Genomic DNA, 27,247 nt, shown 5'->3' with positions numbered 1-27,247 from the left:
CAGTTACCAAGAGATTGTGCAGCCCAAAGTAATCCTTTCACAGTTGAAGGCATCGACTTAATGGGAGCAGTTACTATTAGAGAAAAAGCAGATATCCACAAAAAGGTGGACATAGCCTTATTTACATGCGCTGTCACTCGTGCTGTACACATTGAAGTGGTTTCAGATATGTCAGCAAAAAGTTTCATTTTTTCATTATGACATTTTTTAGTAAGGAAGAGAGAGCTGCCAAGTGATTTATTCAGATAATGCCAAGAACTTCCGCAGCACATGTGAAATAATTAAAGGATTTAAAAGAATCAGAGTAGAGCCAAGTGTGAGAGATATCTTGACATCCAAAGAGATAACATGGAAATTCATACCTGAGCGTTCCCCATGGTGGGGAGGGTTCTGGGAGCATTTGATGAGAAGCATCAAGGAACCTCTAAAGAAAATCTTAGGAAGAGCATTACTGACATTCAAAGAGCTCGGTACAATATTAACTGAACTTGAGTGTGTTTTAAATAATAGACTTTTAACGTATGAGTGCAACGAGCTGGGTGAACCTCGCCTGCTCACACCTTCACAGTTTTTATTGCCAGGACGTGATACATTTAACTTTCCCGAGCATTTCTTGGAAATTTTTAACAAGGTGTCAGACAAAGAGACTTTAACTAGGAGGAAGCTTTACCAATCTAAGCTCTTAAAATTAACATGGATCAAGTGGAAAGAGCAATATTTACTCCATCTCAGAAATGCGCATAGCTTTCTAATCCTGCAACTGAGCGGAACCTTTAGACTGGAGACGTTTTGTTGATAGAAGCACCAAAACAATCCAAACTACTTTGGGACATCGGTGTAATTGAAAACGTGATTATAGGAAGAGATGGACATGTTCAAGCGTGCCTCTTTCACACGCCCAAAGGACAATTCAGAAGATCGATCCAAATGTTATATCCTTTCGAGAATTAATTTACAACTTTGGATATTATTTGAGTTTTTATTATTACATACTATTTAGTATCAATCCATTATTAATTAATGTTAATATTGTTATGTAGGTAAGTTGGTGTACTCTTATTAAAGAGTACAGGTGGGGAGTGATGTAGGAAAAATGAGATAGAGGGCGCTGCTAATTAAGCTAATTAAGAGTTTTCACCACAGAGAGTTGAGAGTGGTATAAACTAGATATCCTGTAATCTGTATATAATACTTGTACATAGTCTTCTCTATTAAATAGATTTAGTTAAAGGAAAATGTCTTTATTTGGTACCATATCAAGATCCACCGATGCCATGTATGGAATATTAAGTAAGTTATTCTACATCTTTTCAGATGTTCGAGAAGCAACCTTATATTATTTAATGCCTCTAGAGCAGTGGTGGGAAACCTTTTTGGAGCTGCATGCCCAAAATGTAATGGCCGCATGCCCTTCTGTTTAAGATATTAAATTAGAATTATAAGTTACCTCAAAATGCTTAGATCTGAAAACTGGAATCTATTTAACAATGAAAGTATTAAAATTCACCAGCAGTCTGCTATAAATTTGAATTCATTTAGTAAACATTAGCTGCTTCAACTTTGGCATATTCTGTGCCCTGTAACAAGTAATATGATTGGCCCGAATAATTGAAATGTCTTAAATTGAGTCAATAACTATGTATATCATTTCTATGGTGATATATGAAAATCTTATATCTAGGCTAAGGCCCTATGACAGTGGCATTATGCGATAAGTAAGTGAAATGTTCAAGAACAGACTAAGACACTCATTTAAATTACATAGTATCATTTTCTTGTGATTGTTTATTAAGAAAGTAATATTTTAGGCTCGTGCCAGCTGATGAGGCTTTGCGTGCCAACTGTGGCATGCATGCCATAGGTTCGCCATCACTGCTCTAGAGGATTGTTTTTGTTAACTTTAGAGTAAGGAAATTCTACTCCTCTGAAGTTCAGCATGGACGAAAAACTTTGGAAACAGTATCTCTCATAAGCACAGGAGCTAGGAGGTAAAAAAAATGTGGTCCTGAATGATAAAGCCCCGGTCTGCAATGCGTTAAATGGATGTACTACAGAAAGGTTTGATAGGTACGACTAGTATATTCTGATACTGAAGAATGTCTTATTCTAATTTGGGTTTAATAAGCAACAGTGGTGGATTTTAATAAATTGAAGTTTTCCATTGATTAGAATGTACTTGTTTTGAAATTTGAGCAAGATAAACTGGTGAGTTTATTAACCAGTGAGTTTAATGAGTGGTGATAATGATATACATAGATATAGAAATCATAGATTAATGAAAGGCATAGAAATCATTTATCTATGATAGAAATGATAGATAAATGATTTCTATGCCATAGAAATGATATACATAGTACTGTATGCATGAAATTAGAAACCTAAATACTAAATTAAGCAACTGAAAGCAGCTTAGTTTTAAGTGACATGCCCATCTATGAATTGAATACCACCTAATGAAAAGTCCATTATGTAAAGAGAAAAACTAAGGCTACACTGATGGAATTCTGAAAAAGCATGTTAATAATTCCATAATTATTGCATGCAGGTTAACTAAAGGCATAAAAATTTTAACCAGAACAACATAATTCAATCATTTTTAAAGCAAAAAATGCACAATTTACAAACATATAAGAATAGAAAAAATGAGCTCACTGAGCCGAGTAACAGAGTGGATATATATAAATTTTTAAATACTTTTGGTGTGGTCGATTGCAACCAAAGTGGAAGGTGCACATCTACATGTTATATCAGTCCTATATACAAAATTTCAAAGTTCTGAGGGTACTCGTTTTTGAGTTATGTGAGTTAAGTACGTACATACATACAGATGCCATGAAAAAAATCTCTTCAAAATTCATTTTAAATCAGTTTTATAATTTTTTTGGGGAAAAAGAGTCTTTGGACATTTTCGTTGAAATGTATTACCAAAATTTTTTTGCGGTTACAATACTTTCTTTTTACTTTGTACAAGAAAGTAAAAAATGCTCATTTGCCCAGTACAAGAGTTACAAATTTGTATTTTCTTGGGATTTAACTTTTCTGGACAGAAAACAGTAGATATAAGATGTATTTATTCATATTTATATGTAATCATGTTAATTACAGATTCATTATTTTACTTCAAAAGTTTCTTTACATTCAAAATCTGTATCATTTTTTTGGAAATTATATAAATTTAGTCTTTCGGCTCTCGAACGTTCATAAAACCTATCATGCAGCTCCCATCATCTTGAAGTTTGGCCATCCCTGTTATATACAGACGCATTAAAATCATGACATGAACTGATGCACAGACACACACACACACACACAAAAAGTATTTTTCACAAATTTCATGACACAATATCACTGAATTTTAGTTATGGAATGACTGTATGCACAATGAAGATTATTCAAAGGAAAAATGCAGTCAGACCTCGCTATAACAAACTTCAAAGGACCAGAAATTCCACTCGCTGTATACAATTTAATAAGAAAAGTATCTCGCAGAAATATAGTGTTTTGGATTTTATGAAAACGAAAAACAAAAAATGTTAACAAACTTGCTTTTAACTTTAAAGACAAGTATGGTTACAAAGGAAAGATTCAGTAACTTTTTTAAGAATATCCTTTTTTTCAAAAGACCTAAAGTATGCTAAACCTGCATTCGGATAAGAATGGAGATAATGGTCACATACACCATATGGTGTCTAAAGATTTTCTTATTATGTCCTCATTCTCCTAGATTGGGTGTCGTACCTCTTACACAGACTTTGTGTAGAATAAAGAGAAAAGTAAGGTTGAACATAAAGGAAACTAATGTAAAGGTGTTTCCCTTTATGAATGCAATGTGGAATATGGATTCTAACATCCTAAAATTCAATGATTGTAAGTGCAGCAATTTTTTCAGTGAAATCTGCTGAAATTCTGGAAAAAAATATGAAAAATATACAAAAAGTTTCAAATGAAGATGTCCAAGTAATTTGTAATCTCCAATTTTCACAGTTTTTGAACTTTGCTACAGCAGCATAAAATAACATTAAGAATATAAGAAACTGGATGAGACCAAAAGGTTAATTTATTATAGTGAAGTTCGACTATATGCAGTTGTAACAGTTTAACTGATTAAAATAAAGCTGTCAGATTCACAGAAATTTAATTTTTAAAAAACTAAAGTATGATACAAAGTCCAAGATTGAGACTCATCAGGACTTCGTTGATTCCGGATGTGATATGTTTCTGGATGTGTAGAAATCTCAGTATTTGTATTTCTACCTAACTGATTTTATAGATGTGGTTTAATCTTCTGCTATAAGCTTAAAAAGTTAAGGGACTATTCTTGATTTAGAAACGTGTTTGCTATCTACTGAATCGAAGAATAATAATCTAACTTCTTGATATATATATATATATAGAATAGTTTAATTCTTATTTATTGCATTTCAGTTTACTATAATTTTACTCAAGTTTATTACTGTTGTGTATTGAGATTCAGGTGGCTTAGAAAATGATGTTCGAAAATCAGTAAATAATTTTGCAAAAACTAATGACAAAAATTTTAATAAATTAGGATGTTTTAATGTAAGGTAGCTTTTGCCTTTCAGATTTACCAATTATAATAGTCAACTGAACTATGATCTTAATTACTGTATTTGACGGCATATAAGACACACCCTTATTTAGAAGGCCAGACACAAGGAGAAAAGTTTTAATAGTCCGCGCGAGAGCGTGGTATCACAATAACTTAAAATATGGTTTCTTTTAGTTCTCATGTTTCGTAAAAGCCAAATAAACAATAATTGAATGCAATTACCAAACATATTTTTATTAAGGAAAATTAACAAACGGCAAGCTATTTTGAACATGATATGTAAATTTCAATAATGAATAAAGGAATGAACAGCAAGCAATCAAACATTATACAAAATAAAGCAGAAACAACAAAAACACAGATTCAATGAAAACTTTGCCTATCAGGAAATTAGACTTTAATCACTTTCAAAACCATAAAAATCATTTTCACTATTATCATCATTGAAAACGAGAATATCGTCATCACTACTGTTTCCGTCATCGCTAGTATCACCTTCTTCGAATAACGCGTCGTCTTCTGTTCCGTCAAGAGCATTACTGATTCCGCACTTCTTAAAGGACTGAACAATTACTTCAGCCTTTACGTCCTCCCAAGATCTTCTTACCCACTCGCACACTTGTGAAATAGAGGGCCGCTTCATTCTACCTGAGGGTGTGAGGGCGTGATGTGGCTCTCCTATCCACTTGTTCCATCGTTCTTGCACTTTTTCCTGAAATGGCTTATTCACCGATACATCTAAAGGCTGCAATTGGCTAGTCAGTCCACCAGGAATGACAGCTATCTGGTTTTTTAATTATCTTGCCTTATTCTTTATGGTTTCAGTTTCATGGGCACTAAACTGATCCAAAACCAAAAGAGAGGGTTTTCTTAAGAGTCCACCAGGTCGCCTTGCCCATACATTCTGTAACCACAGTTTCATTCCAGCTTCATCCATCCAGCCTTTCGTATAAACATGAACAATTACACCCGTTGGAAGTTTTTCTTTTGAATATGAAAAACGGCGGCAGCACAACATGTTAGAACTATCGTATATCGGGTTTTTTTCATGACCTGTGACTTTTATGGTTATTGATTTAGACCCTTTAATACTCACAGTCTTGTTGGATGGTACATCAAATGTGAATGGAATTTCATCCATATTTCCTATTTGACCGAGCTCAAAAGAAGTTTTCTTGAGTGCATTTATAACAAACCTATGAAATGCTAGTTTTTCTTCATAATCTGCTGGCATTTTCTGTAGTTGTTTCTTCAATAGTTGTTTTTGTGTGCATTGATAAGCCTTGCCTTTTCACGAACCTGTAGCACCAGCCGTCAGACCCTGAAAAGTTCTGATTTCTATGTTTTTCTGCAAATCCTTTGGCTTTATTGATTATCATTTTGGTTGAAACATTTATCCCAGATTTCCTCTTATCTATCACCCACATTTTTACGGCATTTTCAAGTTCAGGCCAAGATGAAGCTGGGCATCGAAGGTTACGTTTTTGTTTTTTAGCAGATTTCAGTTGATCTTCATGCAGTCGCCAAGTACGTATCGTTTTTTTGGTAGGTGGTGGACCGAAATGCCTTGCTGTTGCTTTGTTTCCATGCACTTTGGCATTGTTTAACACTCCTAGTTTATACTGAATTGTATAGCTTAATCTCTTGTTTCCTGTAGTCATAATTTCTAGAGTATTTTTTAAAAAAAAATAGTTTTAAGCACCGATACCGACACGTTTATACAGAGTAGCACCGATACTGACACGTGTGTTGGCTGAGTCAAAGTAAGTCTATGTAAAGAAAGGAAAGGCTCCATAGACGTAATGTGACCGTCGAACCTGTTCGAACTTCTAGATCAGCTTCGAGCTGTGGCCCTTTTTGGCGACAGATATTTCATGCATGCGCAAAATAATTATGGCAGATGTAGAAAATGTTATGTGTGTCTAGACCTTTATCCGGGCTAAAAATAGCATTCAGTATTGAAAGTTAACTTGTGTTCTTCATGTATAAGACGCAGGTATCTTTTGAGACCAAATTAAGGAAAAAAAGTGCGTCTTATATGCCGTCAAATATGGTACAGTCAAAAGTCGTTAATTCGGACACCCATAATCCGGAATGATCTATAATCCGGAACTCAAAGCTAAAAACTTTCTGCGCATGTGCCGCGTTGACACATGCGCATAGGCGTTTACGCGTGCGTGTAACACCTTTTACGTCTGCGCATATGCGTGTGCACAAGTGCAGAATACGTTTTCGCATGCGCGTTTTATGTATAACGGACGGAATAAGCTAATTATCTATTTCAGTTAATGTTGATGATTGTGTTGTTCCTAAATTTTCAAATTGGATCCGGCTTATTATTTTTTGCAGACTGTAAGAGCAATACTATAAAAGTAAACTTGAACTTTCGATTATATCAAATAGAATTTTCGATGCTGGAGCTCCCAAACGATCTACAAAACGAAAGTATGTTTTGATGTCCATCAAACAAAAAGTGGAATTGCTGCAAAAAATGGATAAAGACATGAAGAAGGTGACAGAGAGGTTAGTGAAAACGAAAATATTTCGATTGACAAGTTAGTCGGTATTCTCGGCACAGCAATTACGGGACTTGAACAGCGGAACTTCGTAACTGAACAAGAAATTATGTCTGTTTATAGAATTAAAGAGAAAGTATTATCACATAAAACGAAGCAACTTAAACAACTTACATTGAAAGAAATGTTTAATAAAGTAAACAAATAAATATTAAGCTTTTTTTTTTTTTTTTTTTTGTAAATTTTGATACCCTTTAGATCATACTTGTTCTTTATTTCATAAATTATGGTTTCATATTTTTAATTTTAGAATTTCTGCATGCCATCTTACGAGATTTAAACTGATGATCTATAATCCGGAATCGCCGAAGTCCCGACGAGTCCGGATTAACGACTTTTACTGTATCAAAAAATTAGAAAAGAGAAATTGAAAGCAGAAGGCTGGCGCAGACTTTAGCATGTACTATATTTTCCGTAAAAATTTTGCATATGAATAAGTTTGTTTACTATGTTTCCAATTTAAATTAATGCTTCAGGAGTGGATAATATATAATTTATATTACCAGAAGGTCTCATGTTTATTTGTTGTAAATATTTGAATAATTCATTAAATCATGGGGAATTATTAAGGCTCTACTCTCATATGCGCCCTAAGATCACCATATGTGGCGATATGTGTTCTGCGCTGGTTTTTGACGCAATTCCGTGCTGTGGGATGGTTTGGTGGACGATGCTGTTTGTATGGCAACCCTTTTGACGTTGAAACTTAGAGACGTGGTGGCAAGATTTCAATCAGGTATTTTAGATTGTGTGGAAAGTAAATTTAGTATTAAAAGGTACGATGTTGGAGTTGTTAACGAGTCTTTTGTTCATGGGTGTGTTTATGCAGATAGAAGTGCATTTTTGGAATTTCTGTGGGAGTCAGAACTTTTAAAACAGAGTTTGGCATGTCCGAAATGGGGAGCTGATATGAGAACTCGGACGAAGAATGGTGTTTCTGATAGACTTGTGTGGCTTTCCATTCAAGTGGTTGCTGCTTAAGTTTGTGGCTGTTAGCGGAGTTTAAGATTTGGATCGTGGTTTTCTTGTAGTAAGTTAACTTTGGTGGAAGTTTTTATTGTTACTTTCGAAATTTTGAATCACAGAAAGACATGTGATATAGCAAAATCGTGGCACTTTTGTTGACAGATGCTGTGTGACTGGCGAAATTTTATTCACGTATGTATTATGGTAAGTGCATTTTATTTTATTATTTTTATTTTGTAGAATGATATATTCATTGTTTTTTTTTACTATGAATTTCTGTTGTTATTTGAATTGTTTGTAATTTATTTTAGTTTATTTTGTTGATTTGTGTGCAATGCCTAGATTGTGCAATTTGTAGATTTAGTTTAAGTTTAAACATAATGCTGTGTACATTGTATTCTTTGAAATTTATTATTGTTATGTTAATTTATCAAAGTGAGGTGTGCGTAGTTCGTAGATTCTTTCGCTGCCTAGATTGTGCAATTCGTAGATGTTTTTTTAAGTTAAAACACATGGCTGTGTACATGGATTGTTGTCAAATATTTTTGGTTAGAAACTTTACGTTTTTGCTTTCTAAATTTTTTGTTATTTTTTCGAATTTTTAGCTTAAATTGTGTGATTAAAACATGATTTTTGCAGACATTTTAGGCTTAAAGTTCGAAATGTAGACAAAAAATTTAGATAGTAATATGGTACCGTTGAGTTTCTCCCCAAAAATGTTTGGCGAGAAATTTGGCGACCTGAGGGCGCATATAAGAGTAGTTCCATTATTAATTTCTTTTGTACATTTGTCTATTATGCTGTCTGTGTACAAGTCAATAACTTACTTAACCACTTCTTATTTATTCATTTCCTAAAAATAGTAAATAATAATATTAATAAAGTAGTAAGTAATAATAATAATTTAAATTGGCGTAGATTTCATATTAGACTCAAAATACAGTTTTATATAAAATCTCTGTCAATCTGCTATTCCTTTCCTCTTTAATACTGTATTTCACATACTTCCTCTTAACTCTGCATTTTACATGATATGTTTCTTTTGTGTATAAATTTATTTATTTGGCATCATATCATAGCCAGGAAAAGGAAAATTTCTTAAAAAAATGGATCTTGAAAGCTAAGCTTGATTAAAATCAGTGCATGTTGTAAGATTAAGGCAGAATCGAAATCTAAATTTTAACCTTTTTAAAATTGGCCCAAAATGTGTAGGAAGAATCGAAAAAAAAGGGAGGGGAAAAAAAAAGTTGGTACCATTACATTATCTGCTCAACCCTTACAAAAATCACCAGGCAAAATGCTATGTCATCAAACTAAGCAACTCAGAATTATACAAAAATATATTTATCTGGCAACACACTGATGGTTGTTACAGCATATAATACTCTCATCTATCTTGGTGATGGTGGTGGAATTTTGAAATTCGAGAGTCCTGTTTGTGGTCTCTATTTGTTATGATTAACATGTAGTTTTTTCTTTATAACAAATTGTAGTGCTTGAAATTCGAGGGTCATGTTTGTGCTCTGTATTTGTTGTGATTAGCATGCAGTTTTTTCTTTATAACAAATTATAGTGCTACTGCAAAGTTTGCCTGTTAATTAAAGTGTTGTAATTTTTTTCATAAATATGGCATTTTGCCTAGTAGAAGTGAATGTAGGAATGTACATTGGATGAAGTTAATTTGTGCTGTTTTCTGATTTTTTAGAAAAAGTTAAAATGGATCATTGTGCACATGAACTTATGGAAAATAGTTAAATTTTTTATTTTGTATGTTGCATTTTTAATTTCGTTAAATCATTGCTGTGCTGTTTAGTTTTTGGCACGCTGCTTCTTTTAAAATGGATACTGTATGTGTTAGGTTGACAAAAATTAGGCACCAATGATTGGCAACTTTGCAAGATGGTTGGGGGATCATGCAGGAATACTAAGAATTCTGTTGTGTGCTTTCGACTGAGCATACGTGCTTGTATTTTTAAATAATTAATCCTAAATAAAAATTATCATTATTAAAAAATTTCATCATTTGGCCTTCTTTTCTTTAGTCTTTTTCTTGGGGTTATGAAAATCATTGTAAAATAAACCCAGAATGTTTTTTATCATAAGGGCCTAAAAGTGTTAGCCACTGTTATATCCTCGAGATCCATGAATTAAAATAACAAATTAAAACATGTTGAAAGAATGAGCATGATCATATACCATGGTTAAGGACATGATTGCAACAGGGAGGCTAGTTTATATTAGTAAGTTATTTTTATTTTTTGGTACCCTCTTAGACTGTGATGGAAGAAAGAACACAAATTTTGAACGTTTAAATACTTTTAATAAGATACTAATAAAACATCTTTTGATAAACTAAAACTTATAAACACTACATGTAAAATGAAGTATTATGCAGTCAAAAGTCGTTAATCCGGACTCGTCGGGACTTCGGCGATTCCGGATTATCGATTTTTCCGGATTATAGATCATCAGTTTAAATCTGGTAAGATGGCATGCAAAAATTACAAAATTAAAAATATGAAACCGTAATTTATGAAATAAAGAACAATTATGATCTAAAGGGTATCAAAATTTACAAAAAGAAAAAACTTAATATTTATTTGTTTACTTTATTAAACATTTCCTTCAGTGTAAGTTGCTTTGTTTCATGTGATAATACTTTCTCTTTAATTCCATTAAACAGACATAATTCCTTGTTTAGTTACAAAGTTCCCCTGTTCAAGTCCTATAATTGCTGTGTTGAGAATACCGACTAATTTGTCAATCGAAATGTTTTCGTTTTCAATAACCTCTGGGTCACTTTCTTCACTATCGGAAGCGAATTATAATGACGAGGAACTTGATTTAAATCATATCAAAGACGGAGTACATCGAGATGAAATGCTAAACTTAGTACGGAATTATAATCCAAATAAAATAAAAACATCTGCTCTGAAGATAAGGATAGTGTTGACAGATCAACTTCCAATCCCCGGTGTGAAATTGATAAACAGATTTCGGATTTCAAAACATACTTTCGCTTTGTAGATACAAATTACATATTAGTAAATATATATTGGAAATTCTATTTGACATAATCTTTCTAATCTATCATAATCTAATAATGACGTTTCTCCCCCCCCCCTCTGCCACAGAGCAGCGTGAAATTGATAAACAGATTTCGGATTTCAAAACGTACTTTCGCTTTGTAGTAAATATATATCGGAAATTCTATTTGACATAATCGAAAGTTCAAGCTTACTTTTATAAAACTGCTCTAACAGTCTGCAAAAAATAATAAGCCGGATCCAATTCGAAGATTAAGGAACAACGCAATCTGCAACATTAACTGAATTAGATAACTTTAGCTTAGCGTAGAACTCCGTTACACATTAAACGCGCATGCGCACAAACATATTCGCAGCCGTAAGGGTCTTACGCGCTCTCGTAAACGCCTGTGCGCATGCGTGAACGCGACGCATGCGCAGAAAGTTTGTAGCTTTGAGGTCCGGATTATAGATCATTCCGGATTATGGGTGTCCGAATTAACGACTTTTGACTGTATATTCATTTTTATGTATTGAGGAAGTGTAATCAGGTCAAAGCAGTTATTGATAATGAAGATTTTAATATGTAATTGCTAGAGTATTCTCTTCAGTATTTTATTAGTAAATTTGGCAAGCCTGTTAAGATAAAATAAATTATTGAGACGTTTCTGTTAATGGGAATGCCAGTCACCAAATGTATACCAAAGCGGCAAATGTGGTAGCCTGTTTGAATATTGTCCTGAATGGCTGTTCATTATTTAATGTGTGCAATGCCAAAGCTGCACACACTGCCAAAATGTGCAATTCTCTTATGGTTTCACTTAAAAAAATCAGATAATTACATGAATTCTTCATTGCACACATTAAGAATTACATACATGTATATTATGTATATGATATGATTGTTGCCAGTTAGTTAAATTCCATTTTATCAGAAATTTAATGTATTGTCTTGTAAAAAGTCTTATTTTGTATAATGTTTTCCCATGTATGGGAAAAAATAAAAATATATTTTGTTATTTCTGATTAGATGATGCACATTATAAAAAAATAGAATCTGTTGGCTGCTTTTGTATAACATCAATATCTTTTTTTTTTTTTCCTAGAATGCCCAAACATTTTCGTTCTCTGACATTAATCTGTCCTGTAAAAAGGTAAACTATGTCTTTAGTTATTCACTAAATGTATTTTCAAGTTTTTAAATCTAAAATTGTATATATTTATATGAACAGCATGGTTGAAAATGTCTTGGATTAATTTTAAAAATAGTCAAGCGAAACTGTTTATCCAGAAATGAACATTTACCAGTCACATGTAGTAGTGAAGGGGTGCATTCTTGATCTGACTCTTGTATTTTAATGAAGCAGCATGGAATAGTATTAACTATCAAAATATAACTTATTCCATATAAAGAAACTTCATTCGTGTTAGGAGCACCGTAACAACCTTTCTTCCTCAACCGAACTACTAGAAAAGCTCTGTAGGGAGAGAGAAGTCTGTGATGTAAACACATATGTGTGCCTCATAATAATAGGCTGATGTGGTGAATCTCTTGTTAACATGAATGAAATGCTAGAGTATGCCCCAGTGACAAAGTCACAATTACAAATAATAATAATTATTTACAATATATACAGAAAATAGTGATTTAATGCAAAATTAGTGAAATACAGAACATGAAGTACAGTGTAATAAAGATATATGCACAGTTATAGATGCAATAGGAACATATACATAAAACAAAGTGTTAATTATAGTACAAGTTTGTACTCAAGGAATGTAGTCTGTGACTAAATGCTTTGGAAGTCGTATTTTACACCCACTCTTAGTGGTGGATGTTAGATTAAAGACTCGTGGGAAGAAAGCTGAAATTGGAAGAGGTAAAGATGAATAATGTCATCTGGCAAATGGTAAGCAGGTTTTATGTGATCATTTGAAACTACAGTATGTTTTTTGTTTACTTCAATAATAAAATTCTTATTATTTCTGTCAACGACTAATGGCATACCAATATAAGGTGTTGTCAGTGGAGGATTAACTTTGTCAGATCTTAAAATTATATAAGAACAAGTTTTTAATGAGGAATTGAGGAAAATTTTAGGTCTACCATATAGGATAGTAGAAATAGGATTTAAAACTTCATTGCTTGAAGTAAACTGTTGATATATGCAAAATTTATGTCTGGTGTATAGCATCACCAGTCATTAGATTGGAAGATAATATTGGACTATAAACAAGTTGAGCAGAAACTGCTTTGACATCCTCCTTAATGGCTGAATGTATGCCTAAGAGAACAAGTAAGATAGTTTCTACAAAGATGCTTATAGAAGCATTGAATAATTCCATTTGACAGAGGTGATGTACAGAGGTTCAAATCTTGTTGCACCCAAGTGTGTGGCTGAGTTCTCTTAAAAGATTAGATTCAAAATTTTTAGATTGGTCAGATGTAAGCGTGACTGGGAATGAAATCTGGATATCCAGCTGCGTACCAAGGCACAAGTGGCTGTTTTCGTAGTCATGTTGGTTCTTGGAACAACTTCCAGCCATCTTGTGAACTGCTCTATGATAGTCATGCAAAACTGTTTTCAGTCATATGGAGGGAAAGGGCCTATAAAATTTATAAGTATGGGGGCAAAACAAGCATCAATTTCAGCAAATGTGTCAATATGCTTAGTATAACTTAGTGCTTTTAGCTCATTTACTTTTATCACAGCTGTGCATAAAAGATTTTGTAACTTTTCACATGCCTGGCATTAAGTGATTAAATTGAAGGAGGATGAGATACTGGGTTGATAGAAAAAAGTTAAGGTTTTGAAAACTGCTAATCTCATGCACTGGAGGATAAAAGGATAGTGATGTTTTTGGGATGTGTCACGATACCGATGAATATCCTTGAGAGAGAAATAATGTTTCTCTAATTTTAGGAAGGAGGTATTGGTTACTAAAAGTTGTTGAAGTTTTCTTTTCTTTTCTTTTCTTTTTTTTCTTTTCTTTTTTTCTTTTCTTTTTTTTTTTTTTTTTTTTCTTTTTTGTCATTTGATTGAGCAGCAGCGAAGTTTAGAAAGTCAAGCACATTAGATAAAATGTCATCTATCTCAATTCGGAATAGCACGTTGGCGACAATTTTGTCAGAACCTTTAGTATATTCAATATCGGTAGTAAACTGGGAGACAAAATCCAAAATGCCATAAATGGCGAGGACCTCATTAGTCACAGTGTTGCTAGAATGAGGTGTTTCATGATCAGTGTAGATGACAAAAATCCTCCCTTCAAGTGTATGCCTAAATTTTATTACTGAAGAATGCACGGAGTTCAAAGTCATAAGCGAACCAATTTGCTTTAGATTTAATTAGGTGAGCAGAAAGCTATAGCTTCTGACTGTTGTTTAGCAAGCTACATGAGGGAGCTGCCAATTGCTACATTAGACGAATAAACCTATAGACTTAATTGTGCACAGGGTATGAGATGCCATTAAGGTTGCTTTAGCAATACCTTCTGTTCCGTCGTTTCGGTAGATAGGTGGCGCTCTGGTTGCGCGCCGATGAAAAATTTTTCACTTGACGCTTGAACATGAAGAATGATGCATGTCATATTTTTTTTTATGCTTGATTATGTTTCATGGCCGCTATAGGCGGAAGTAATATAAGTTTATCGTTAATAATGTTATTTCTATGTTCTGTGAAATCTTGAAGTTTTGATTTGACATTCTAATGCTCTCCCAACCTTGACTCCTGAAACGAAACGATCTTTGAAATTATGACTCATGAAGAGAGAACACCATACATTTTTTGGTGTCTGAAACCCGCGAAAAGGGGAATTATCTTTTGAAAGGTAAGAATTTTGATTTATTTGTTCTTGGTATCGATCTTTGAAAACGAAACATAATGGATGATTTAGCAAAAGAGAAAAAGAAATATGCTATTGTACGTAGTAAAGTTACTACACTTCTAAATAAACTTGAGAAATTATTATCGGAAGAATTAAGTAAAGAACATCTAGAAGATCTAAATTAAAACTCTTGACTCAAAGATCGATGCTCTCATAATTGATGAAAAAGAATATGATAACGAACTACTTGTATGTGAAGAGTATGATGAAAAAATTATAACGTTTAAAGCTAAGATTGTTAGTAAAGTAAAGAAAATTAACAGTAATGAAGTTGTTGAAAGAAGTATAATTACAACTAGTAATGGTATTAGTAGCACTCTGAATGGTAATAATGTTGTTACAAGTAAAGTTACTTAAATTAAATATTGAAAAATTTGCTGGTGATCCCAGTAAATGGCTCGAATTCTTTAATTCGTATGATAATGCTATTCATTCTAATCCAAGTTTATCTAAAATAGATAAGTTTACATATTTGAAAAGTTTATTATCTGGTTCAGCATATAATAGTGTTTCTGGTTATGCTTTATCTGAAGAAAATTATGATCTATGCATTAAAAGTTTAGAAGAGAGGTTTGGTCGTAAAGATGTTATTATATCAAAATTCATGCAGATGTTGTTACAGTTAGAACCAGTTAAAAGTTCTTCAAATGTTTTTGAGTTAAGAAAGCTCTATGATCAGTTACAAATCTGCGTTAGAAATTTAAGTAGTTTAGATGTTACTAGCGGTTCATACGGACAGTTATTGAACCCAATAATTCTTAAATTGTTACCTGAAGATTTAGCTCTTGAATTCCATAGAAAAAGAACATCTAACCAAAATATAGAAGTAAGTGAATTAATAGAATTCATTAAAATCGAAACTGAATGCCGAGAAGCAAGTATTTTGATTAATAGCTCAAAAGGTAATAAATACACAGGGGTTAATCCTAAACAAGGGTTCAAAAATTATCAGTCAAATCACAAGCTTCTGCTTTTAACACATCGGTAAAAATGTTTTGCATATTCTGCAAACCAAACGAACATACATCTGCCGGATGTTTGAAATTTTCCGACGAACAAAAACGAAACAAATTAAAACATGAAGGTCGCTGTTACAGATGCTTTCTCAAATCACATTTGTCGTCGTTTTGTCGGTCAAAAATACAACCATGCGAAATTTGTAACGAGAAAAATCATAATAAACTTTTCTGCCGTTTGAAATCGAAAGAAATGGAAGATGTTAACTCCGCAGATACGCAAAATAAAACTTTAGTATCTACTTCCCACTGTAACACTCTAAAACCCAAAAATAGTGTGCTTTTACAGACATGTTCTGTTATTGCTCAAAGCAAAAATAAATCGAGAATCGTAAGATTATTAATTGATTCAGGTAGTGAACGAAACTTCATCACCCACGAGTTAGCACGCGATTTAGAATTGCAAGTCATTAGAAAAGAATTTCTAACAATTTATTCGTGTCTAAATCAGCGCGGTAACTCGCAAGAATTTGATGTATATAGTCTAAAAATAAAAAATAAAAACGATGATCGCTGCCCTGTCGTAGAAGCTGTCGGGATAGAATTAATATCATCAATAGAATTCCAGGCACCATCAACATGTCAAAACATTAAAGAATTTATGACTAAAAAGGGTTTGGAACTTTCGGATACAAGTTCCGTTAATGAGAACATAAATATTCTGCTTGGCGCGGAGCATTTCTGGTATATACAAACAGGAAGTAATTCAATGATAAATGATGGTTTGTTTATAGTACCGATGATATTTGGATACACAGTGATGAGTAAAGTAAAAAATAATAATACTCGAATTAATGCATTGTTTTTATCTGCCGTTGAAGGAAACACATTTGATTTGCAGTCATTTTGGAAATTAGATTCGATAGGAATTGAAAATGAAAACAAAACATTTTCGGAAACTGATTTGAATACTATTAAGCATTTTAACGATAGTTTAAAATTTAATAACGGCAGGTACGAAACAAAACTCTTTTGGAAGGACAATAAATCACAACTTGCTGATAATTTTTTCGTTGCTAAACAACGATTTCTAGGACTAAAGCATAAATTAAAGGGAAATGATTTCCTATATAATGAATATGATAATATAATTAGAGAACAAGTTGAAAGGGGGATTGTTGAACAATGTAAGTTTGTTGAAAATGAACCTAACTGTTATTATATGCCTCATAGGCCCGTTATATGTGAAGGAAAAGTAACAACAAGAATAAGAATAGTTTATGATGCCTCTTCTAAGTCTGAAGAAGATAAATCATTAAATGAATGTTTGATATCAGGCCCTAATTTAAATCCTAACCTGTTGGATATAATTTTAAAATTTCGTGTACATAAAGTTGCATTTTGTGCAGACATAGAGAAGGCTTTTCACCAAATTCAAATTGATAGTGAAGATAGAAATTTTTTAAGGTTCTTGTGGTTTGATCATTCTTACGACAATAGTGACAATAGTTTAGGCTTTAAGGTTTTCCGAATGTGCCGAGTGCCATTTGGAATGACAACAAGTCCGTTTATTTTGTCCGCCACTATCAAACATCATATTAAGGGTTATGAAAAGAAATATAGCAAAGCTGTTGACATGTTAAATAAGTCCTTATATGTTGATGACCTTATCCATGGAGCAGACTATGTTGAAGAAGTTTTCTCATCATCAACTGATGCAGTTAAAATTCTTCAAGACGCTGGTATGAACTTAAGAAAATTTGAATCAAATTCCGTATCTTTAAAAAATCATTGGCAAGATATTGGTTTAATTAATAAGGAAGATAATTTGGATAAGAAAACGTTAAAGGTGCTGGGAATAATTTGGGATTTGGATGAGGACACATTGAAATTAGATGTACAAGAACTTTTACAACCAGTTGACTGGAAACACGTTACAAAACGAAAGGTATTACAGATTGTGGCAAAAATTTATGACCCAGTTGGATTCATTGCACCCTTTGTTATCAGAATAAAATTCTTATTACAAGAGTTATGGGAATTGGGTATTGATTGGGACACAATTTTGCCCAGTTATTTGAGTGAAAAATTTAAAACTTGGTACTTTGAAATTGAATTTATTCTCAACTTGTGTATTCTTAGAAAATACATATTAAATGATGAATATGTAAATTTTGATAAAATAGAGCTTTTTGTCTTTTGTGACACCAGCCTCAAGGGATATGGAGCTGTTGCATATTTTCGTGATCCTGATTCTTGCTGTACGTCTTTTGTTCTTTCAAAGAGCCGTGTATCCCCACTTAAAAAATTAACCTTGCCTCGTTTAGAACTTATGGGAGCCATTATTGCCGCAAGAATAGTTAAATATTTAAGGAAATTATTTAATATCCAAGAAGATAACGTATTTTGTTTTAGTGACTCTAAAATCGTTCTTCACTGGATCAGGGGTACCGCTGATAAATGGAAACCCTTTGTTGCTAATCGTGTACGTGAAATACAAGATGTTGTATCACCTTCGCAATGGTAATCCGGCTGACATAGTTTCACGTGGATTAAGAGCTTCTGACCTAGTGGGAAATAAACTTTGGTTCAATGGACCAGTGTGGTTAAAAGAGAAAAATCTACCTTCATCATCTTTTGATCATTTAGTCGAGCCTATGGTAGAAGAGGTACAGGTAGAACAGCGTCAAACTACTGTATATTCTGTTATTAGCCAAGAGGTTGAATTTGAATTGACATCCAGGTTTTCATCCTGGAAAAAATTGAAACGCGTAACTGCATGGTGTTTAAGATTCTGCCACAATATTAAACCTACATCTTTAAAATTCAAGGGTTTTTTAACAGTTCAAGAATTGGATAAGGCAAGCAATTTGATTTTTAAAATCATACAAAATTCCGAATTTAGAGAAGAAATTAGACTTTTGAAAGCAGGGAAGAAATTGAATCTCAGCAGTAAAATCCTGAAATTAAATCCTTTTCTTGATAGAGAAGAAATCCTTAGAGTCGGTGGTAGACTCTGTAACTCGAATCTTTCAGAAAACACAAAGTATCCAATCATTCTTCCCAAAAGTCACCAAGTTACTGAATTGATAGTCAAACACTTTCACGAAGTGAACCTTCACGGAGGAGCCACATTAACATTATCTGCTCTGCGACAGAAATATTGGATCGTTAATGGCCGAGAAATTGTAAGAAAAATAATTTGGAAATGTATAAAATGTTTTAAAAATTGAACAAGCACATCCAGTCAGATAATGGGCGACCTACCTGCTTCTCGCGTATTTCCGGATAGAACATTCTCGAATACAGGACTAGATTTTGCAGGCCCCTTTTTAATTAAAGCTAGGAAAGGAAGAGAAGGAACGAGATATAAATGTTACGTTTGCCTTTACATATGCTTCACCACAAAATAAAGGCCATTCACCTACAAGTAGTCAATGATCTAACAACTGAAGCATTCCTAGCATCTCTGAAAAGATTTGTGTCATGCAGAGGAAAACCCAAGAAAATCTTTTCCGATAGAGGAACCAACTTTGTTGGGACTGATCGAGAATTAAGAAGATATAAAGCTACACTTTCCTCTGAAGGAGCATTTCAAAACTACCTGAGCGGTGAAAATATTCAATGGATCTTCAATCCTCCTGCTGCCCCTCACTTTGGAGGCCTTTGGGAGGCTGGAGTGAAACAAATGAAGATTCACTTAAAGCGAACTATTGGGACCCAGGTTCTGGCATACGAAGAATTTCACACCTTAATTACACAAATCGAGGCGTGTTTGAATTCCAGGCCAATAGTTTCCATCTCATCTGACCCTGAAGATTTTAATCCTTTAACACCTGGACATTTCCTAATTGGGACTACATTAACAGCAATTCCTGAACCTGATCTTACAAATAATAAGCTAACCCCTGCTGAAAGATGGAAATTGACACAGCAAATTTTCCAGAGCTTTTGGAAACGTTGGTCTAGAGATTATCTTTCACAATTCACACAAGGGCGTACCAGATGGTTGAGGGATAAACCAAATTTAGCCCTCAAAGACTTAGTCTTGATAAAGGACGAAAATTTGCCTCCATTAAAGTGGCGACTTGGACGAGTAATTGAACTATATCCTGGTGCTGATGGAAAAGTTCGTGTTGTGAAACTAAAAACTTTATTGGGCGAAATGAAGCGTCCTATACATAAACTTTTCCGCTTACCATTGAGTGAATAAGACTTAAAAAAAAAAAACTTTAATTGCATATTCATAATTTGTGTCTTTACTGTTATTAATTCAATTATGTTTCAGATTCAGAGAATGGACCACAATTGTGGATTATGGTAATTTAGCAGTTTTATTATTTTGTTTTCCTTCTAGAGATTGTATGTTTTATTTGTAAAATTTTGTGCTAAATTTAATGTTGTTATTCAATTTAAATTTGTCATTATGCATTTTTATTATATGATATACTGTTGAATGTTTGGGAAACTTGTTTAAATCTAAAATTGAAGATCTTTATAATAATGTTGACCAAAAAATGTATGGTGTCTCTCTTCGTGAGTCATAATTTCAAAGATCGTTTCGTTTCAGGAGTCAAGGTTGGGAGAGCATTAGAATTTCAAATAAAAACTTCAAGATTTCACAGAACATAGAAATAACATTTATTAACGATAAACTTATATTACTTCCGCCTATAGCGGCCATGAAACATAATCAAGCATCAAATAAATATGACATGCGTCATTCTTCATGTTCAAGCGTCAAGTGAAAAATTTTTCATTGGCGCGCAACCAGAGCGCCACTTACCTTCCTTAATTGCTTTGAAGGAGCGTGTTCCATTGTAATCATCGTCGCATTGTAATCGCTAAATAGAAGCTTTGCAACGAGGATGTCTCTGTATGGCCTTTATGACCTCGGGTAATTTGACTAAGGGTGCTAGAATGTGAACAGTTTAAGATACAGCATCGATAAAAATTAAAAAAAACTCAAGAATTGGCGTAACTGAGTGAAAGTCTGGGGTTAAGGAAAATCTAGGATGTATTTTACATGATCAGGAAGGGGCTTAATTCCTTCACCTGATAACTTAAAAACCTAGGAAGTCTATGATAGATTGACGAAATTGGCATTTGTCGACATTTATACGCAAATCATATTCCTGAAGTTTAGAAAATGGCACGTTTATATGCTTTAAGTGGCCATGTTCTTTATTAGAGGCCACAAGTAAATTGTCAGTAAATGGGTAAACAAATGACAAGTTCTTTGTCATCTCGTAGATGAACCATGAAAAGTCGAGGAAGCATTACGAAGACCAAACTGCATTCTCAAACTTTAAAACAGATCAAAGGGAGTACATATAACTTTTATGTACATCATCTGGACGTATGGGAATTTTGTGCTATGCTTTGAGATCAATGTGACTAAACATTCGCTTACCATGCAGTTATGAAGTAAAATCAGCTATGCACGGAATAGGATACTTTTCTTTATGTATTAAGAAAGAGATAGTTGCCAACAGGTTTCCATTCAACAGACCCTTTCTTGGGCACCATGTGTAAAGGCGAAGAATAGGAGCTTTCTGAAGGTTTTAATATGACTAAGTTGAATCATGCTGAAACTCAGCTTTAGCAGTTTTGAGATGGCCAAGAGCTCACCATCTTGGTTTAGCAGCAACTGGAAGACCTTCAGTATTTATATAATGCACAATATTTTTTTTCACAAGTCGGTCAGCATCGGGTAATTTAGTAATATCAGGATATTGTAACAATAATTTACCAAATGCATTATTTACACTAGCTGATTTTACCGAAAAAAATATTACAGGTATTTAATTTTAATATTTGTTGTTTAATCAATTAGAACTAGGGATTGCAATTTCAGTTCAAAAGTTCAATATGCCAGTTTTATTAGAGAGAGTAAATATCACAAAAAATCATTTGTAACTTATAAATTATAACAGTATATAAAGAATCACAAAAAGGTAGAGAAACAAGGAACATCTTTTGTATTTAAAATTACAAAAAAAGGGTAAATATCACTATTAAGTCTGTGGTATATTACAAATTTTTGAAATGCTATCTTAATAAAACATAATACATCAATCGTACTATCATTAAGCCTGAAACTTAATTTTGTATAAAAATTAGCACCTGTCAAAAATGCTAGTTGGTGGTTCTGTTAGCAATGCGCGATATACTTTTTCCAAGTATTTATCTCTAAATCCCTCATCTTCAAATAAATCAATTTCTCATCAGATGGTTTTGTATGTAACTGATTTCTGTATTGTATTTTGGTTTTTTGAAATTTTTTTAGTTATCTCTAATTCTAATTTTTGTTCAAGAGACAATTATTTTTCACTATTGATATTGACATCAGTGTCATCATCATCTTTGATAACTGTATTGAATTCTTCTGAATGTGGATAGGTTTGTGGGTAAAACATTTTAAGAAAATTTACTATTGATCAAATTTGATTTGGTTAGTCTCTTTTCTTTTTAATTTTCATTTTAAAAATAATTATAATTATGTAGATACCATTAGACATTTTCTATTTTGGTATGCCTGTTCATTCTTCTGTGTGATTTTTCATTGTAATATATAATTCTTCAGATAGTAATGTGTGCTGTTTTTTCAGTGACTGCAACATGAAATTTATTGTGTTAGCTGCTAATAAATAGAATATCTCCCACATAATGCCTCCACAGCTAGTAGTATTGGAAGTAGAGCTGATACAGTTCTGGATATTAAGTCGACTTCACTATTGGAAAAATTAATATGCAGGTTTAAATTGATTATTGCATTTTGGTTTGGATTTTTCAGTTTCAAAAATCGTTCCATAATTAGGAGTAAATTGTTCCAACATGTTGTAGCATTTTGTATTAACATATGTTCTGTTTTATTTTCAGTTAGTATGTATTCTTGCAATAAGGCATTTTTTTTGTAGGGTAACGTTTAAATATCTTAACAATTTTTTACATTTATTAATTATAGGAAGCAATTCTTGATGAGTTAATATTTCATCCTTATTAGCAGCATCTTCTTCAACAATTACATTATTGTCATTATCTTCATTGCCAGTATCATTCTCACTCTCTTCAAGGTCAAAATCAGAAGTTTCTATATCCACGGTATTTGGGGTCTACTGTTCTTTATTTTTTTGGTATAATACATCTGTTACTCCTAATTGAATTCCATGAGCATAGCATAATTGTTGATTTTCACCAATCAACTTTCCAACTTCTTTCATAACCGTTGCTCCATCAGTTGTTATGGATACGATATCTTCTTTCAGGGATAATTCATTTTTCTCTAATTTAGATTTAAGCACTTCCACAAATTTTTTGGCTGGCATACTTCCCGAGACATGTGCAAGTCCTATATTCCAAATATTTTTTCTGAATAGCTATTTATATTTAAATACTATTTCTTACACTTGTTTATTAATTAAATGTAAGACTAAATTTTTCACCATTTACTGTTAATTGTATTAAATTGTGTGTCAAAGAATTGCAATCACCATTACTGTAGTTTATAACAGTTCTTCTTATAGTGTTAATTGATGTTGGTAGATTTTTAAAACCTTTGGCGGGTAGTGATTTTCTTAATTCAGTAGAATGCAAAACACTGGATATGGAAAGCCATCTAATGCTGTCATTTTACTTATAATTTCATCCAAATAATCTTTTTTTTAAAAAATAATCTAAAATTCCTGATGGCTTGGGCTTAGAAACTGTGCTTAAATTTGTATCTTCATCGCAATTAGATTCTTTCCTCTTTAACAAATTTGTATCATGTTTCGTTCTTAAATGTGTATGACGTTCGCTTGTACTTCCTCCATTCACTTTAATAACTCTTGAACATTCTTTATATTGTGCCAAAATATTCTTTTCATCATATAAATAATGAAACCAAACCAAAAGATTATCAACAGATTTTTTATGTTCTTTAAAGTTATTCTTATTCATTATTTATGGGTTTATAAATTAGTATAAATCTGAAAAATATTTTGAACCGTAAAGTATGCTATGCAAATACAATGTGAATAACAAACTTGCCAATTTAAAAAATATCAAAATTTATCGACATATTACACACTTTCTTTGTAACTACAACCTTGCTTTCACAGATATGAATACAGACTACTAAATCTGCGTGTGTATAGTATTGCTTAGAGCTGTAATAGGATAGGACAGGACAGTTTTTGCTTTCCTCCTTGGATGATTCATATATTGTATTACTTCTCTTGACTGTAAGATGCAACTTTGTATTCTCTTCTTCTTCTTCTTCCTCTTGAAGCTTGGCTTTCCTTTGGCGCCTTATGCTTCAACTCAATTACAGTCAAAAGTCTTTAATCCGGACTCGTCGGGACTTCAGCGATTCCGGATTATCGATTTTTCCGGATCATCAGTTTAAATCTGGTAAGATGGCATGCAGAAATTATAAAATTAAAAATATTAAACCATCATTTATGAAATAAAGAGCAATTATGATCTAAAGGGTATCAAAATTTACAAAAAAAAAAAAAAAAAAAAAAAAAAAAAAACTTAATATTTATTTGTTTACTTTATAAACATTTCTTTCAATACGCGCATGCGTAAAGCATACATTACGCATAGTCAATTAGAAAATTGCAACCAGAAAACTATTTGATGTGTACTCGTGATATTCATAATGACGAGGAATTTGATTTAAATCATATCAAAGACGGAATACATCGAGATGAAGTACTACATTTAGTAAGGAATTATAAGCTGAATAAAATAAAAACATCTGCCCTGAAGATAAGGATAGTGCTGACAGATCAACTTCCAGTTCATTGCGCGCCGCTATGTCTCCCTCCCCCAGCAGAGCAGCGTGAAATTGATAAAAAGATTTCGGAATGGTTAGAGAAACAAAGGATATGCCTTTATCCGTTTTTTGCAGCAATTCCACTTTTTGTTTGATGGACATCGAAACATACTTTCGCTTTGTAGATCCTTTGGTAGCTGCAGCATCGGAAATTCTATTTGACATAATCAAAAGTTCAAGCTTACTTTTATAAAATTGCTGTAACAGTCTGCAAAAAATTATAAGCCGAATGCAATTCGAAGATTAAGGAACAACGCAATCTGCAACATTAACTAAAATAGATAATTAGGTAATTTTAGCTTAGCTTATACCATCCATTATACATTAAACGTGCATGCGTAAACGTATTATGCGCATGCGCACATGCATATGTGCATGCGTAAAAGTATTACGCGCATGCGTAAACACCTATGCGCATGCATGAACGCATTATGCATTGACGCATGCGCAGAAAGTTTGTAGCTTTGAGGTCCGGATTATAGATCATTCCGGATTAACAACTTTTGACTGTATAATGTTATTTACATGTCAAACCACAAGGACACATTTCCTCCAAATCAGGGGGGCGTCGGTCCGAAAACCAAACCCTTACTTTAATAGTACTTATGAATTCTTTAGGATGTATTTGATGACAAATTTACCTAGGGAATAATATCTGCAAGGTTTCTTATTACAGTGATTTAAAAGATCAGCTAAGAGGTCAATATTGCTAATTTTCATCTTCTTGAGTATAATGTTTCTGGCGCTATCGTACTTTCTGCAGTGAATAACTGCATGTTCTGTACTGTCAATCATATAACATGAGTCACAAAATGGCGAATTCACTCTGCAATACCTGTACAACAGTTGGTTCGTGTCGAGCATTTGCAATCTTGTTTTACTGATTACTACTTCCATTTTCCTATCGATGTTTAATCCTTTACTCCACTCAAAATGAACATTACTGTAGCTGAATCTACGTCCGGTGTAAGCCAGCTGTCATCTTGCTCTTCCTTAATAGTATTCTCGATGAACCTACACGCATCCTCTGCTGAAAGAACCGCCGAGTTATTCACATTTCTTCTTTTTTCAACTTTATCCACTCTTTCATTGAACCTTATACCCTTATGGCCAGGAACCCAGATGACTGTGAGGTGATGGGAAGTCTTAATCCATTCAATGAGCTTAAGGATAAGAGAATTGGATCTCCTATGAACACAGTTCAACGTGCTGACTGCAGATTTGCTATCTCTAAGGATAGCAACCTTTTCATTAGGATTCAGTTTCTCAAGAAGCTTACAAAGGGCCCAAGCCTCAGCTGAAAAGATGAAGCTTCTGTGTTCTGTGCACTGACTGACAATCACCACGGTTCGAACTACAGCCGCAATACGAACTCCATTTACTTTTAATTGTATTAACTTGTGTTTCAAAGAATTGCAAACACCATTACTGTAGTTTATAACAGTTCATCTTATAGTGTTAATTTATGTTGGTAGATTTTTAAAACCTCTGGTGGGTGGTGATTTTCTTAATTCAGTAGAAATGCAAAAAACTGGATATGGAAAGCCATCTAATGCTGTCATTTTACTTATAATTTCATCCAAATAATCTTTTTTTTTTTTTTCAAAATAATCTGAAAGTTCTGATGGCTTGGGCTTAGAAACTGTGCCTGTATCAGACTTGGAAGCGTCTGTAGCGTAGATCTTAAAACCTTGATTCACGTGATCATTAATAATGCAGCGGAAAAATTGCTGTATCTCCACATCTGAAAGATTTTTGTTCTGGAACTCATACTCATTTATTTTGAAACTACACTTCACTTCTTCAGAAAAATCTAGCTCATTGTTAAAAGTAATACACTTAACTGAAATCTAGATCGAGATTGCTTAGCTTGTCTTTAACACACTGGCTAATGGGGCTTACGTATTTTGCTCCACTTGTACTTTATTTCAGACTTTCCGCAATGGGAGAGGCTGCTGACAGAGCAATATTCTTTATTCGGAACTTAATTGTGGTGATGCATCTTCTCATATCTAAGATGAAAACCCCTACTTCAACATATAACAACAGGAGAGGGCTGCTGATAGGCACCCCTATAGCCAGTCTTAAAGCGTGATTATAAAAATTTCAAGCTTTTTCTTATTTTGTTGAGAGGTAGACATGAGGAGGCAGTTGCCATATTCTATTCTTCCTCTTATTGTATCATTTGCAATATTAACGAGATCCACTTTTCTAGCACCCCACCTGGGGCTTGCGATAAATTTAAATGCATTCAGCATTCTTTCCAGTTTCAGTACTATTTTATTTACATGGACATTCTAGCTCGAATTTACTCTCAAAGCACATGCCCAGAATTTTAATGTGATCTTCCATAGGGATGATAACACCATCAAGCTTCAGTAGATTCTCTTCACTACTCTTAGTCCCACCGAAAGTAATCGATTTACTTTTCTCTGGGAAAA

The 27,247-nt window shown here is 33.2% G+C and overlaps 1 protein-coding gene across 2 annotated transcripts in view; it reads left to right on the top strand.

The window, feature by feature from the left end:
- ric8a (ric8 guanine nucleotide exchange factor A) overlaps nucleotides 1-27,247 on the top strand; it is a 141,312-nt gene that overhangs the window by 17,107 nt on the left and 96,958 nt on the right. For both annotated transcript variants that reach the window (XM_035365958.2, XM_035365956.2), the window contains exon 2: nucleotides 12,245-12,292. In XM_035365958.2, the coding sequence (XP_035221849.1) occupies nucleotides 12,245-12,292 (48 nt within the window). The remainder of the gene's footprint in view (nucleotides 1-12,244; nucleotides 12,293-27,247) is intronic.

The sequence above is a fragment of the Stegodyphus dumicola genome, chromosome 12 (genome assembly GCF_044657685.1).
Source record: "Stegodyphus dumicola isolate Sdum_Otavi_A_Nest chromosome 12, ASM4465768v1".
NCBI lineage: Eukaryota > Metazoa > Arthropoda > Arachnida > Araneae > Eresidae > Stegodyphus > Stegodyphus dumicola.
This window is presented reverse-complemented; position numbering and strand designations above follow the sequence as displayed.